This window comes from Phoenix dactylifera, chromosome 1 (genome assembly GCF_009389715.1).
Source record: "Phoenix dactylifera cultivar Barhee BC4 chromosome 1, palm_55x_up_171113_PBpolish2nd_filt_p, whole genome shotgun sequence".
Classification (NCBI taxonomy): Eukaryota; Viridiplantae; Streptophyta; class Magnoliopsida; order Arecales; family Arecaceae; genus Phoenix; species Phoenix dactylifera.
In genome coordinates, this window is record NC_052392.1 from 16,993,241 (window position 1) to 17,010,416 (window position 17,176).

Consider the following 17,176-nt stretch of genomic DNA (forward strand, 5'->3'; position numbering starts at 1 on the left):
GAAGGCTGAAGGAGATTTCTTTAATGCTGGGAAGAGTTAGTTGATTGGAGTTAATGCCCCTCTTCCTTCTTTTCCGTTGAAATTCTTTGGCAGATGAAGATTTCGTGTTTTCTTTGAAAGGAATATCACTTCTCTGTTTTGCTACAGTTCTCTGTGGCTATTTAAGCCATTCCCCACGGAAACTAGCCGTTAGACACAATCTTCTAGCCATTCTGCACATTCTGCACATCCTGACAATGTTTCCGTTGGGATCGGAGTCGACTCGCGCGATCTGGAGTCGACTCGGCTGCAGCAGGAGTCGACTCATGCTTTTCTGGAGTCGGCTCGGCAACTGTTCCGAATTTGAATTAAAGTGCTCTTCTCGACTGGGAGTCGACTCGACTTAACCCGGAGTCGACTCCCCAAAGTCTGGAGCTGACCTGGCACTTTTGGAGTCGACTCATTCCAAGGAATCCATAGATGTATTCTTCAACTTTGCTCACTCGAGTCGACTCGAAAATTCTGGGAGTCGACTCGGCGCTCAGAGTCCGAACTCCCGTGCTTCTATCTTTTGACTCGTGCCGTCTTGGAGTCGACTCGGACTGTTTCGGAGTCGACTCGGCTCTCAGTATCCGAAAAACAGTCTTCTATCTTTTTGGGGTAGCGCTGCTTTGGAGTCGACTCGAACTATCTTGGAGTCGACTCGCCTCTCAGAGACGAAAATACTGTCTTCTGTCTTTTTGGGGTCGCGCTGTCTCGGAGTCGACTCGGGCTTTGCGGGAGTCGACTCGGCTCTCAGTGTCCGAAAGTTGCTCTCTGACTTTTGCCTTGTATTACACTGGGAGTCAACTCTCACTTCCTTTGGAGTCGACCTGCCAACCATCGGAGTCGACTCGCGTTCCTCAGGAGTCGACTCGGCTCTCAGGGTCCAAAATAACTTCTCTGTCTTTCTGTCTGCAACTCCCTGGAGTCGACTCATACTACTCTGGAGTCGACTCGGCAAGCATCGGAGTCGACTCACGCTCTTCAGGAGTCGACTCGCTGACAGGTTTTGAGTTGGATCTTTCTGTTCGTCTGTTTGTTCTCAGTCGGAGTCGACTCGTAATGTTCAGGAGTCGACTCGAGCCTGTGCCAGTGCTTCTGATACGCTTGGAGTCGACTCGTAATATCCCGGAGTCGACTCGAGTCTCAGACTTTGGTTCAAATTGACTTCTTAACTTATCCAAAATGTCTTGAACCAAATCTAGAGACACTTAATCATAAATTTACAAGAATTTCACTGAAACACTAGATTGAATTCATTAGTAAACATAAGATATACTCAAATGCTTTGAGCTCATCAAAATCAAATAGGGTTATAATCAATCACTCCACATTAAGGATTGTTGGTGAGCCAGTGTAAAATCAATATTGTTTAGGTTGTAGTTGGTAAGATGGGAAAAACCAACTGGGTTGGATTGTGAGTCCGAAAAAATAATCGGTTCGGTTCTAGTCGGTGAGCCTGTAAAAACCGACCGAGTTCGTTGTGATCTCGTAAAAACAACAAGTTAGATTGTGAGCTTGTAAAACAACTAGGTATAATCCTAGGGATTATAGTGAACTCCCAAGTGAAGCTTGGAGAGTGGACGTAGGAGCAGGGTTGGCTCCGAACCACTATAAAATTTGGTGTAATTGTGTCGTGGTTCTTTGAGCATCTTTTCCTTATTGCTTTATCATAAGCTGATTTATCTTTTTAGATTAAAATCAAGAAAGCTTTCATGATTCTCATTAGACTACTTAAAAAGTACCAAACTTTTATTAAAACCCAATTCACACCCCTCCTCTTGGGTTGTCAATTGGACAATAGTACTTGCTTCACTAATGGTCTTGGTGTGGATGTATTCCCAAGCCTATGTGAGGACTTTTATGCATGTTATATAAGGGCTTTAGTCTGCACCCTCAAATAGTCTTCCATTCCTGGCTAGCCATATATGTTATGCAACATAGTGATGGTTAACCATATGATTACCCTGCCTCCTATGATGCACACTCTTTCTCATGACTCACAGAAAGGAATCTAAAGAGTCAAAGGGAATGACAGAGCAATTTGCTGCACGAACCCGATCTGAAACTTGTATGGCTCTTAAACACTCAAACAAAATATAGCTCGTGGTCTCCTTAATATACGGGCACTAATCACAATCAATAATATGGATGCCTTGGTGGTACCCATTTCAAGCTATCTTTTAAAGAAAGAGAGCTACTCTCGATGAGTAACCTTTGAACCCCAAGCTACATCCCTCTGATTAGGTGAGCCACTATTGACCTTGTGCAAATCCCTAACTTTGACTCTAGTGGAGGCCATGGTACCCCAACTCGGACTATCTAGAATACTCAAATATGGAATAGCAACAGTCTTCACTTTCTTTGCCAGCTCCTCTTGAACGCTCGGGGGTTCAAAGGTAAAAAGAGTTAAGGATCACTAAGCATGAAGCCTTTCATGAGGTCGAGGGTTGAAAGGTGAGCTACTTTTTTTGTTGATTCCACTCCCTATTCTCCTAAATCATGAGGTCTTTCACCTCCAGATCCTCTAATTGCAATCAACTGTGGTGGGCTAGCTTTTCGAGAGGGTGGTGAAAAATGCTAAGGATCGCTGAGCACATTTGCCGACTCACCATCACCACTCTTTATTTCATGCTAGATAGAGGCATAGGAACATGGGCACAATTTGCCTTCTGAATGAACATGGCACATCCCCTTCATACTTCGCCCTCATCAGTCAACACTAATAGCTATTTGTATTAAGGATGAACCTCCTAGCATGCTTGGCAATTTGTAATAGGGAGGGGATGCCGAGGCTACCATCCCACACAGGTTGACATACCCAGTCCCAAGCCAATAGGTAAACTCTCTTAGATGTATCAATGGAGCCTCATAGAAAGTTGCAGATTACCTGATTAAGCTTATGGATGATCGATCTGGAAATGATAGTGTTTTCCATTAGGTGGATAGGAAGAGCATAGAGTACTGACTTAACGACAACTAATCTGCCATTATCGATAAAGTCCCCCATTTATAGCCCTCTTAGTTTCATCATGCATACTCTAGACTACTGAAGCACAATTTGCAATAGTAGGCCTTCTTCTAATGATTGGGACTCCCAAATATTGCCATGCGATGCTGCATTATGTGATGTTCAAATAACCTTTAATAAGCTGGTCCACCATCACATTAGTTCTAGGACTAAATTTAATAAATAATTTTTCACGATTAACCCTCTTGCCAAAAGCAAGATAGTGACTCTCTATGATGTTCCTGAGTAGAATTGCATTTGCTAGAGAGGCTTTGGCTATTAATATGCAATCATCTACAAAAAGGAGATGTAAACTAGACCAGGCTAACAAAGTAGGCTGGTAAACTACTAAAGCACCATTGTCCACCAAGGCTTGGAGTATGCAAGACATGGCATCTACGCAAATAATGGACAAGTATATGGATAGGAGGCAACCCTGCCAAAGACTCACCGAAGACTAGAAGACCTCTGTTGAGGTGCCATTGATTAACAAGACAAAGGAGGGCTTCATCACACATCCAACCACCCAATTGATCCAAGCCTCCTAAAATCCCTTCTATCTCAGTGAGTTGACCAGGAAGTCCCCCCTAACTCTGTCATATACCTGTTCCATATCAAGCTTGATAGCCACAAGACTCCTCCAAGAAGAGGCATTCTCTAAATCATGCAAGATTTTATGGGCCACCAGAGTATTATTTGAAATACTCCTTCCCCTCACAAACACCCTCCGGTTAGGGCTATCAAAAAATATAGCACGGCTTGCAGCCTTTTAACAAGAATTCTAACAATAACCTTATATAAATTATTGCATAAAGTGATGGGTTTGTAGTGTTAGGACTCGAGTGTGTTAGGTCTCTTATGCGGAAGAGTGATGTATGTGTCCTTCCATGCCTAGGGCATTAACAAGAGGAGAAGAACTACTTGATGGCAAGGTAGACATCACTCCAGATGATGGACTAGTATTTATGAGGCATTAGGTCCTATTTTGCTGTCTATCTAGATCTAGAGAAGTGGAGAAGTTCATCTCAGATAAAATTGGTGCCCTCAGTTAGTTCACCATTGCTATTCCTCAAAATGTGGATGATGTTTTGGTGCTTTCTCATGATAGTAGAACAATGAAAAAAAATTCTATTGTTATCACCCCCCTTGATCTAGTTGATTCTTGATTTTTGATGCCACAAAGTCTCCTGCTAGTGAAGAAGGGATTGGTGAGAAGATACGGCTGCTCGCAGTCTGCATAAATCATCCTCAGAGAAACTTTCTTGGGCATATTCTCTTTGCCAAAGAATCTTAATTTTTGCCTCCTCTCTCTTGAGAACATTGCCCACTATGGTCCAATTCCATACTCTCAACCTCCCTTGGTATGCTCCAACTTGCAAATAATGTGGTGCATAGGGTCTCTCCTGATTGGCATCCTCCCTGCGTCACATATCGCCTCTTGTGATTGGAGGTATTCAAACCAATTGCTTAAAGTGAATATGAGGGTTAATGGGGATAAGATTAGAAGTGTAAATGAGTAAAAGGCAATGATATATGAAATACGAGACAAGTGAAGCACTTGAAAGTCAGAGAAGATGTGGATCCGATGGCCTATGGCATCTGCTCTATTAATGCACTGTCATACTTTTTGTATGGCCTGCTCGGTTGCTACACCATATAAATCAGTGATGTTAGAAGAAAGTTTCGATACCAATTAATGCATAGAGGGCTCTAATACCAATTGATGCAAGATAGAATGGAGAAGAGAGAAGAGGAAGAAAAAGAGGAGGGAAGAGAAGAGGAAAGAGAAGAAGAAGGTAGAGGGAGAGGGAGCTCAATATTTTATATTCTTAAATCTCAATAATGCAAACTATGTTCTTTAGTAACATAGCAACGTATTTATATAGACAATTTAAAACCCTAATAAAAATCGATGTAAAAATAAAATACCAAAGTCCTCATAAAATTATAATTATAAAGTCCACAAAATTATAGTCCTAGAGTCCACATAAAAATATTTTTTTCTAATTCTCAAATAAAATAAAATTTTATAATTTCTATATTTTGCCTTACAAAAGTGTACCTAGATTTGTTATTGGATAGTCCTATGTCAATCACACCCTTGTGAATCCCAAGTCATGCAAGCCATTCATAGTTGGGGGGAGCATCTTTCGCGAAGAAGATTAGGGTGCTAATAAAGGATTTTGATCCACTAGTTTATTACAGGTTGCACATTGCACATATTGTGCTCATAATTAATTCTTTATTATATACCTAGAACAATTATTTAATACATTAATTATATTTGAATATTTATATAAAATACATGCATGCACATATACAAGTAAACAGAATATACAAGCATATTTACATGAATACATAAGCCAATATTGGTCAGCAAAATAAAGTTAATATCACATTCTATATTGTTGCATAAAAAATACTAATATATAATGAAATTTTAGATGAAATTTAATACATCATTGCTTGTTTAAATTGTATAAGACATATAACTATCAAATAAGAATTTATAATGACCGTAAATCAAAAGAATCGCTTCTTAAGAGATGAGTCACATGTGTTCTCATTTTAAGAAAATGTAGCTTGTTGATCATGAATACGTATAACTATTTTAATTCAAAATTAAATGAATTCTCATTCCATCATCTAGGTAACCATGATAGCAAAAGCAAACATCAGCCAAAAGATACTCAGGAAAAGCAAACAAAAAAAATCATGATTGCACTGGTAATTAAGCTCTAAGTAAGGTCATTTTCCACATATTATTCCTCTTTAACCATCCAAATGCCAGAAAATAGTTATTAAGGAAATAAATATCATGAAAAGTAAGTATAGTTAGTTTTCACTTAACCTAGATTAAACTAAATTTTCCTACATGGCAGTATCTCATTCTGGAGTCAAGAGTATTAGGAACAAGCAATCCCATCTTCTTGAGCCCTTTTTTTTTTGTTCATGACTAAATATATTAGAATTTGTAAATTCAACTTGATTATATGATTGGAATTAGCTACATTACTTATCTCGAGTGGGCATAAATGGGTTGTTTTCAAATTTGATAAATATAATAAGATGAAATTAAATTAGTGAGCATCATAACAATTAGATGCTTAACCTGCATTTCTATATTTAAATTTAGATAACCAGAATTTTCTTCTCATTCTTTATTCTTCTTTAATGTTCTTCTTCACTTCCTTTTCTATTTCCTTCTTCAATCATCAAAATAGAAGGCAAGGAGGTAAATCAACATTGTTGCTCCTTCGTGACATTCGAACCTCTCTCTTTTATAGCAAACACTGGATACATAGCACATCCAGTTTTTTCACTCTCTTTTCTTGAAAATATTGCAAAAAATATTAATCCTAAATACTATAAATGAAATAGTTTTGCATATCATTCAAATCAGTCTAAAAAGTATTTTATTTGATTTCAATCATGCTCTTTAGCTATATACGGAAAACAATTCAAACTATACAAATCAAAAAAAATGTTATCCTATTATACCAAAAAAAGGGTTTTGCTTGAGTCTTAAAATTGATGCCACTTGTATCCAAGCATGTTTCTTATATCCAAAATATGGGGATTATTTTTTGTCCTATTATTCGCTAGATGGTTACCGTGCAGTTTGCATAATTTCTTGGTGATAACCAAGGGCAGCAATTTTCACAGACATGCAAATCATCTAAAATAGAGCGGGCGTTTTGGGCGAGTTCCATGACGAGGTGGATTTATGACATTCGTGGCCTCTTAATAGGATCGATTTTGGGTTGGCTGTCTGGTCCTTGCAGCTGACAAGTCAGCAAGTTTTTTATTTAATTATTTATTATAATTATTATTATTTATTTGTATTATTTTTATACAGCAGCAACTTATAATCTTGCATGAGAATGGCTAAATCAAAATAAAAAAAAAAAATTGACGAAGAGAAAAAAGAAAAATTTCGTGATTTTTCCAAAGAATTCTCTCCGAATGTTGGACAACAAAAGAGGAGATTCAGTCAACAACTCTATTGTTTTCCGGTAGACATTTGTAGGTCGGAATGAGTTACATTCTCGCAATAAATCTACAAGAGTTGAGAGGAGTGACTACTGTAATATTTATTATCAAACCAAAATAAAAAAATTCAAAAAACAGAAATGTCGAGCTAACAGCATGGTCTCTTTCTTCCTACACTTTAACTTCTCCCCTCTTATTTTATATGGACGTTTAGACCTCTATCACTTCTTTAGGTTGTTCCCATCTCATTTTTATTTTTCAAGAGACGGGTGAAGCTGTGACCAGATTCACAAAGCCATATAAACATACTAAATAGGTGGGCTCCGAGCTAACAGTTGAGATTTTTTTCTGACCCAAACTTAAAGCTGCACACCTGCCATTTCTTTCTTCTTCTTCTTCCTTTCTTTTCCTTTTTCTTTTTTTTTTTTTTTTTTTTTGACAGGCATGTCAAACTACACGAGTCTAAACACATCCAACAAAGTCAAAAAATAAAATATCATACAATGTTCTAGGCACATTCTCAACCCGAGTCCATAGGATACTATCTGCTTGATTGGCCGCATAAGCGGCTATCCAATCGCCTTATAAGATGTATCCTGGGAAAGATGATTAGATAACATCCCCACGTCGTTCAACTTCTAGTTTTTTTTTTTGTGGTTTCTAAATTCAAGCGAATTAATTTTTACCAAAAAAAAAACGAATTAATAAGAAAGTCTCAGTCCGGGATCCAATAAATGGATGGTCAAGATGTAAGGCTCCTCAGTTCTTGGAAGATCTCGATCCTCCAACGAACCCAACGCCGCCACGCAACCGCGGATTCCCCGACCCATAGAGCCCAAACGTGGCCCGCTCTTGATTTTTTTTTACTTGATTTTTTTTCCTCCGACCATCCGTCGAACATATATGACCGGGCAACAAGAGCACGGTTTAGACTTTATCCCTCGCCCCCTTCTCCTCTCTTCCTCACCCTCTCACTGATGGCTTCCTCTTCTCTAATGGCGGCAGTAACCCACCTCTCTCCATCGAGCCATAGGGTTCAAGATCGGCGTTCCTCGCATGCTCCCTCGAACGTTCTCCTCGCCCGCCCCTCCGCCCGCTGCAGAGCGCCCCCCAGACTCCATTCGAGCCGCCGACGATCCTTCTGCCCCGCGCAGCGGTAACTTCTTCTCGACCCGGAGATCTTTCTGTGTTTCCCTTCTTCTCCCATCGATTCTTGGCCTTGTTATCAAATTTTGCTCCTCACGTTCTAATTCGTTCTTCTCGTTTCTTTTTCTGCCATAGTTTGCCGAGCTCTATAATTGGAAGTGTCCGAACTGTTTTTAGGATAAGAGAATTAGGTTTTGCATTTCGAGAATTTATTTATTTTTTGTTTGTAACTATGGATTTTTATTCAAGATTTTTTTTTTCAATTATTTAAAAGAAAAGTTCCTTTTTTCGTAGCTTCTATGCGGCACATTCAAGCTTTTCACAAGGAATAGGAGTTGGATTTTGTGCGACTTCTTTTATTCAAGAAGTTACTGTAGATGTTGATTCTTTGTTTGCTTCACCTCATATATATTCTTGTGCACTGTGTGGAAGTGGCATATTTCAAGCTATCAAAATCGCTGTTGATGATATTCAGCAATTATTCGGGGTGTAGAATATCTGTTTTTGGACAAAAGTGGAGAATTCACGAAAGGTTCTGAAATAATTCAGATTAAAAATTTTGAATATGAAAATAAAGAATGCCAAGTTATTAACAGACTCATGTGGTATTGATGTGGAAATAAGCATGAGAGAATCAGCAACCAAGTACAGTAGCAACGAAAATACCACCGCTACCAAAAACAGATAGGACAATCGATACATCCTCTATTAGTGTTTCTTGATAAAGCTACAATTAGTTTGTGAGTCATTATATAAAATCTGCAAATGGTTGAATATATCTTGTTTAATTCTGCTATCCAATACTGTAAGTTTGAAAATCATTTCATGGACCAATGAAAAGGCTTAGAATAACTAAGAGTTTTTCTAAAAAAAGAAGAAAAAATTCTTACTATACTCACGAGGATTAACCTAGTAAAAGTTGAAACGAGAGGATTGCATTTGCGTAAAAGCTTGATATGTGCACTCTTGTATGAGAACAACAAACACACACACACACACACACAGAGAGTTTAATCTCAGTAGTGTTTAGCTGATATGTCTCTTAAGATCTGGGTGGATCATTAACCATGATTTTGTGAAAATACTGCCCACAGATAATCCAATGGCCATAGCTGGAGAAAGGAGATAGTAGGATAGATAACATAACAGCAGTGATATGAAAAGAACCTAGGATGATTAAAGATTTTAACTGATAAAAATGAATGAGGGTTCACAAGCAGATATAGACACCTATGCAGTTGACAATAGAAATAACAAGACAGTGTGGGTAACATACCATGTAGCTCTGTCTAGTGTGAAAGTGGGTAATTGGGTTTCTGTTGACCAGTCCATGTCACCATCTCTTTGTCTTTCGTTCTGCAGATTGCTGGTGACAAGGCCTGGTCGAGGGCCTTGCACCTGCTGGTTGATGCTGTCCACAGTGAGCATATGTTTACTCTAGCTGGCAAGATGATTTATTGTAGTGGATATAATTTAGAAACAAGACACGACAGGAACGTTGGCTGAAGTCCGAAGTTTGCCAAGTCTAGAACATAGGAGTCAATTGAAAGCTGAATAAACTAGCACACTTGATCATGTTATGAACTGAGCAATTAAAGATTGCATGTATACAGTAAAATGTCAGAAAACTATTGTTTGACGATCTTGTGTGAGAGGCACCATTGGTATCCTTTTTCCCATATTGAATGATAAGCTGAAGGCTTTTGAACTGTTATATTTAATTGATAATCAAGCATTGCTAGGAGAAATCTTACATGGAATTCTTTCTTTATTCTCTTTAAAATGCCTAGTTTTTAAAGATTTTTTAGACCTTGTCTTTGCCATCTTAGGTTTGTTATTTTGATTTAGTGCCCTTTAACAGATATTTCTTTGTAGGAGCTATCAGCTTCCCTGATGGTAAACTTTTCTGCAAACGGGCTTAGTTCCAATTTTTGGCTCTTTCCTACTCAGAGATGCAACTTACATTATAAAATAATGTCCAATTTATTTCATTTTATGCACCTACCCTCCATATGCTGATGTGTGCTGTTCATAACTGCTGACATTCATACTAGTTGAGAATCAACATGTTTGGTCCATCATTTAACACACATTTTTTACTCCTTGACATTTCCATGGTGGAAGCTGGCCGTATGTTGACGTGAAAGAAAAACCACAAGCTAACACAAGACTGCATGCTTCTTCAAAACAATATATTCACAAGATCAAAGAAACACATGCTTTGAGGTTTTCTCCAGAGCAGCATGGCTGTCTTTCTTGCTTCCGGAGCCACTATAGACGGAGGGGTTGCATTAAAAGACATGCACCAGGTGTCTTTCTTGACAAATCAGGTCTCTCATTTCAAAAACATTTATCTAGCAGTGGCACTGTAAGTTCACCCTTTCTAGCCCTTTTTACCTGCCATAATAAAGACATCCTCTTGATGTTCATGATCTAGCATGCTCCTCTTTTCAGTCCTAATGATATAATTAATAATGATAGTTGAGGTCTTTGACCATAGCTTGTGACTGATCTTCAAGTTTCTTGCTAAGGGATTTGGAAAGAAAAAGGAAGAAAAAGAAAAATATACCACAGAAAAAGCTTTGAAAACAGTTGGTAAATATGAAGTACATATAGACATAGTAAGGGGAAAAACCTATTTTGGAGATGAGTGAATTTATTGTCTATTCAAAAATTTTCCATAATTATGGAATGACATAATTTTTAATTTATTGTGATGTAACTACCAAAAGCTCTAGATGTGCTCATTGATAGTTTTCTAGAATTCGATGAACTTTTTAACTGCCATGAATTGCGCATGGCTTGTTCATTGGCAGATGATTTTAACCATGAACTTCCAATAACAATATGGTTCTTGTATTCCCTCCCGCTCCAATAAAATAGGATTTCTGTTCAATAATTATTCTTAAATGCTTTGAAATTTTCAAGATGTAGTTGTTGAACAAACAATGCTGGTCATAAGTTCTTGATGCTTAGTTTCTCAAAACTATAGACTCCCTGTGCTTTTCCTTCTTGCCCTTTATCTGACGCTAACAGTCATCATGTTTATATATTCTTAAATCATGGCTGACACATAGATGGGAAACTATGATCCCACCAGTTGTGAGGGTGGTATCAGGATAATGAAAAGAGAATACAAGAAAAGACTATGCTTAAATTTTTTCATAGAAAATTTGTGAAGAACATATATTCTGATTAAAATTTTTGATGAGGGTTAATTATGGTTTTAGGAACCTTCTAGATTGAATTTATATCAGCCACTTCTACACAGACTCCAAAATTGGATTCGACTGCCTTGCTGTACCTAATCATAGATTTTAGCTGCTTCTTTAGTCATTGAGATGTCTGCCATTTTCTTAGCATACCCATATGCTCTAGTTCCAGTTTGATCTTTCTTAGGAATTGAAAGGGTAAATTTTGGAGGTCTCTTAGAAGGAACTGCTAATCATATTTTACAGAATAGACCAGAATGTAGAGAAAATGTGTTAAATGTGGGCAGATTTTGCATTTTATGGGGCCTAGGAATTAAGAGTAAACAAGGTAAGCAGATGTTTGGAATATATGGAGGTGTATGATATAGATTTAAGATTGAACATGTGATGTTTATAATAAAATTTCAAAAGATGTAGCGGATGCCTGTTGTACCAGTTAAATAGAAGATGAAAGAAAGAACCACGATGAGGAGGAAGTTCTTAAAACTGATCTATCTCTATATTTGATTTCAATTTACGTATCAAGCCAGGACCTCTTGCAAAAAGGTTTGCCATAAGGTATATTTGGGTTCCCAAGCCCTATATAAAGTACCTAAGATATCCTTAGTATGCAACCGATGTGAGACTAAACACATGCCCTCATGAGTCTTCATATACTCCTTCCATTTAAGCCTCGGCATTCTTGCTAGGCTAACTATCCAGATTCAATAAAATCCAATAAAAAACACAATCAAATCCAGTCATAAATATCATATGCTAGTCATGATCAGTTCTAAAAAGTCCCGTGCTGTAGCTTTCCCCTGGTTACATTATAGGAGGTGGGTTGGTCCGCTCTAATGCCACTTGTAATGATCCAGGACCTCACACAAACAAGCTGGCCATAAGTTATAATTTAGGTTCCTTGGCCTTTTAGAAGTATCCAATATTTTTTTAGTGCATAACTGATGTGGGACTAAACATATGCCCACATAAGTCCTCAAAATCTAAATATAAATATTTGTAAAGAGTAAGAAAAGATGTAAAAGGGAAAATGGGGCAGATTCATTTCGAGATCTCAGTGAAGAAATGATGGAGAAGACATAAGAGGAAGAAGGAAAAGGCTAGTCCAAGCTTGGATTAGAAAATTAGAGGGGTTGACTTTTGGTTGAAAGCCAGTTGTAAGAACATTTCAAGTTATGAAATGGATCCAAATTCAATATTCACGAATATTAGGATTTGTTCCTACTTTTGTTTATATTAGGTGTGGCTCGAATAGGAATGCTTGACAAATGAGGATCCATAAAGCCAAACCCATACAGTTTGCACCCAAAAAAGAGAAAAAGCCGAACCCATACAGTTGGGACAAGGCTGCATGGCTACGATGTTGATACATAGGAGGAAGGAAGAAGAATATTGGTAGAATAATAAAAACATAAAAAAAATAATCCAAAAGTGGTTGGAGTTGGGTTGGATGGCTTTATTTTGATATATCACTTTTCTGAAATGTGAGGGTATAAATATATGAAAAGGGAGCTCTAGGCTTGCTGCTATGAGATAGTTTCAAGTATAGTTTGTCATACTAGGATACCTGAACTAAGCCTTTTAATTGCAATAAACATAATAATGCAAGCGATCACTTTTAAATATAATCTTTAGATATTTCTTTTGCTGAAGGCAATTTGTGTTTTCTATTCTAAGTTCTATTTTCTAACAAATGTTAGTCCTATGAGGTTTCTAAAAAGTTATGAGGCATCCTTGATTACAAGTGCCATTTTCCAAGTAGCCTAGAAGGCCAATTATGTCCTGTAATATTGTGGATATAAATGATTGGTGGAAAGCCCATAACTGCTTCACTGAGTTGGAGAAATTTGCCGTAAGTGTCTTAAAGCCATAATTTAGCTTTGTCTACAAATAGATGTTCAAGGATGCTGGATGCATTTTATTGCACCTTTGAGTGCCCTTTATTGCATGGAAATCTTGGTACTCTTTTAGATATCTGAGTTGGAACTCCTTAAGAACAAGAAGGCAAACAAGAAGGAAGGTTAGGGTTCCATATTTGGTATTTGGAGACAAACCCTTCCCTCATCCTTCTTTGCTTCATTTCCTTTTGTTTGATCTAAGATCTGCTATATAAGTAATCTGGCTTGTGCCCTTGGTTGTGTTTTTGCTTTTAGAGAAGTAATAAATAACTTTTGATACCAAGAGAGTTGGAAGTTGATACTAAGATCCTTTCCTTTTTTTATTTTCAAAAACATGGAAATAACCTAGTTTCCATCACTGCTGGTAACTGCTGGTTGTTGACACCACCACTATTGGCCACTACCGCCACCACCGCCAATTGTTGGCGGTGGTGCCACCGCCACCACCACCGTCGCTACTACCGTTGCTACCACCACCTAACACAACCCAAGTGACTACCAAAAAAAGGTTGAGTTTTGGTTTTCAAGAAAAAACTGGTTTTTGTTTTTATGAAAATTGAAACCGAAAGTGATGCCAAATGCAACCTAATTTTTGATATAAACAAAATCTTTGGCTGAAATTTTGCCTATAGCAAATTGTACACCTGAATGAAATTTTAATTGTTATGCATCAACCATGTAATTCATTTTGTGATCCAAACGATCCAAGTCATGAGAAAACCAATTCTCCCTTCAATGAGGATTAAATGATAATGCAGGATAGCTTTGGGAAAAACTCTGATTTGCTATTGCGTTAGCATGGGACATCCAACTATTAGCTAAACAACTTCATTGGTATGGACAGCCAATTTTGGCATCTAACAATTGTTTGAAAGGTGATACTTGCAATTGATCTATAGGTTAATATAATATCCCTTGTTTAGAGCTCAAACATTGGCCTAAGTTTTGGCGACAGTGTAGGTATTTGCTAATATGGTTAGTTTGATATCTTGGATAAGGACTTATTTAACCAAAGCTTATGATCTATATTTTAGGGAGTGTTATCGTAAATGTTGCAACATTAAATAAATATATTCATGGTTCTCCATATTGGCCCAGATCGGACAGTACGAGGCGTAGCGTACCATACTGGTTTGGTACCGATACATGATACGGGAGAGGTACCGACATTCTGTATGCTGAGAAGATCTCGTACCGTACCATACTGACACTATGCTAGTGTGGCACCAGTACGGGGTTCGGTACCGAGACGGCGAACTTTGAATATATTAGTGAAGATTTTCAGATTTTTTGGAAAAAGTTTTGGTGATAACAAATGTAGCCCTAATCTAAAATGGTTGGCAGGTTAGGATTCAAATACTGAACACATAGCTGGCTATGACTTGATGGTTACAACTGCTCAGGAAATTTATCTTGTTATAGTGAATGGTTTTGATAATTCAATTGATGGGACTTCATCAAGGTTGTACTCAGGAGTCTCTTCCTTTGTATTTTATGACCAAGAAGAGAAGCGTGACTGTGCTTTCCAATTACCACATTTTTTTTTATTCCTGATTACCAAAAAATCGCTTCATTTTGGTTCATCAGTAGAGTTCACAAACTGCTATCTGAAATATTTCATGGTCTTGGATGGAATATTTTATTAATTTATTGTGAATCACTATTGGCTTTCTGTCTTTTTATTTCCAAAAACAACCTTTTTTTCTTACTCTATTCTGAGACATGTTAATTTTGCTCTAAATAGAGCCTCATATGCTTCCTACAGATTCAAGATGGATGGTTTATTTGGATGCTTTTGTTTTCCTTTATAATTCTTTAAACTCTAGGTACATAGAACGTGGGCTTACTGTAATTTGGACGCTTTTCAGGTGAAACCAGCCCATATTCCATTGGCAACTTTGGGTCCTGAGGAACCACATGTTGCAAGCACAACTTGGTCTGATACAATGCTTGAGAAACAAGGTTTGACTTTCTGGGATCCTGAGGTAGAAAAGGCAGAATTAGAAGGATTCTTAAGTTCTCCACTTCCTTCTCATCCAAAGCTGTACAGAGGACAACTGAAGAATGGTCTTCGCTATCTTATTTTACCTAATAAAATTCCAGCAAACAGGTATTCCTGGAAAACATGTTACTAGTTTCATAATTTACTGCTCAGGACCTTCAGATATAAGGAAATCCAAACTGCATATGACTATTTCAACACTAGAATGGTACTGGGGAACGTAAATTCTTCCTAAAACATCATGAAAAAATGATTCTTAAATATGCCCCAATCAATACTACATTCCTATTAGGTTTGCTTTTGTATTTCAACTCACAGTTTTATCTATTATTGTTCTCCTCTGACACTGCTGCTGCTGCTGTTGTTATTATCATGTTTGTTGGGCAGAAATATCTTGTGCTCAATTTTGGAGTGCAGTCCTCTAAGATTAGATTATGACAGCACCACCTATAAATGAATAGAAAGCTGGGTATTAGAAGACATTTTTAGTCACTCAACTCTAAAAGAGTGGTATTTTCATTACAGTAAGACAATGTTGAATGCATGCTTGTGTACCATACTGATATTGTGCTTACATTACACCAGTATGGTACTTACCCTCATGTGAATGCTGTAGACAGAAACAAGTATAGGAGTCGCATGCATCGCTGCCTGTAAGTACCTGGAATTGTCTGTTACTTTAAAAAAGCAGATAAAAAGAAGGGATTCCCTGGTGAATATATGACATAGATCGAGAACTAAGAGTTAGTTGTGCTGAATGTATTTATGATGCAAGAAAGGACTTTTGGATAGTTCTGATACCAAACCGAAGCAGAGAACCTGTAGGGTAGCTGGTTCTGAAATCTAGGTTTAAAGAGTTTATGCAGTAATAGGATTTCTATAGGTTAATCTAGTCACAGGGGCTTCACTAGGAGACTAATCAATAATAATCATAGTTACAAATTGCTGGCTTTTTTCCAGCAGACCTGTTATTTTCTTTAGGTTGAGGTACCAACTACTAACGTAGAAATAGATGATGAAAATCTATTTTGATTTAATCTAGGAAAAGTCAATCTTGTTTTGGTATTTCACATGTTTCCTTTTGAAATAAGTTTGTCGAGTTGTCGTATACTTGTATCATTTAGCATATCTTCTTACTTTTTGTCACCGATTTTACGACTTGCAGGTTTGAGGCACATATGGAAGTTCATGTTGGATCAGTTGATGAGGAAGATGATGAGCAGGGGATTGCTCATATGATTGAACACGTTGCATTTCTTGGTAGTAAAAAGCGTGAGAAACTTCTTGGGACAGGAGCAAGATCTAATGCATATACAGACTTTCACCATACAGTGTTCCATATCCATGCTCCGACCAGCACAAAGGTTGGTGATTTTCTGTGAAATATCTCAATTAGTTCCAGATAAATGCAGTATGCTGTCATATTAAAGGATTTTTTTTTGTGTAATTGCTTCTAGATGACAATTTAGTGTTATACAATTGAATTATGACCTGTTATGTCTAGATGTTTGCATGTTTGCTCATGTATAAAAAATGGGTCCATAACTCCATATTGTACTACTGTGTATTAAATTGTTCAGTTGAAGGTTCGCCATCTTGGTACCGGAATCTTTACCGGTACCACATTAGCATAGTGTTAGTACAGTACGGATTTTTTTTTTGCTACCGAGTGTCGGTATGCCGGCCATATCGGATATCAATACCAAATCAGTATAGTGCGGTACACCCTGCACCGTCCGATTCAGGCCGGTATGGCGTTCCTTGGTCTAGCTACTTCCTAACTTGAAACCTTAATAATTTTTTTTGCATTTTTTGATAATTAGTGGACACTTTCTATGGCAGGACTCAGATGGAGATCTACTTCCATTTGTATTGGACGCACTGAATGAGGTGA

The 17,176-nt window shown here is 37.6% G+C and overlaps 1 protein-coding gene across 9 annotated transcripts in view; it reads left to right on the forward strand.

The window, feature by feature from the left end:
- Positions 1-7,942: 7,942 nt before the first annotated feature.
- Positions 7,943-17,176, forward strand: part of LOC103701430 (stromal processing peptidase, chloroplastic) — a 60,759-nt gene continuing 51,525 nt past the window's right edge. For all 9 annotated transcript variants that reach the window (XM_026802346.2, XM_026802348.2, XM_026802347.2 and 6 more), the window contains exons 1-5: positions 7,943-8,180; positions 10,295-10,538; positions 15,149-15,390; positions 16,448-16,646; positions 17,125-17,172. In XM_026802346.2, coding sequence (XP_026658147.2) covers positions 8,002-8,180; positions 10,295-10,538; positions 15,149-15,390; positions 16,448-16,646; positions 17,125-17,172 — 912 coding nt within the window. In that variant the 5' untranslated portion in view covers positions 7,943-8,001. The remainder of the gene's footprint in view (positions 8,181-10,294; positions 10,539-15,148; positions 15,391-16,447; positions 16,647-17,124; positions 17,173-17,176) is intronic.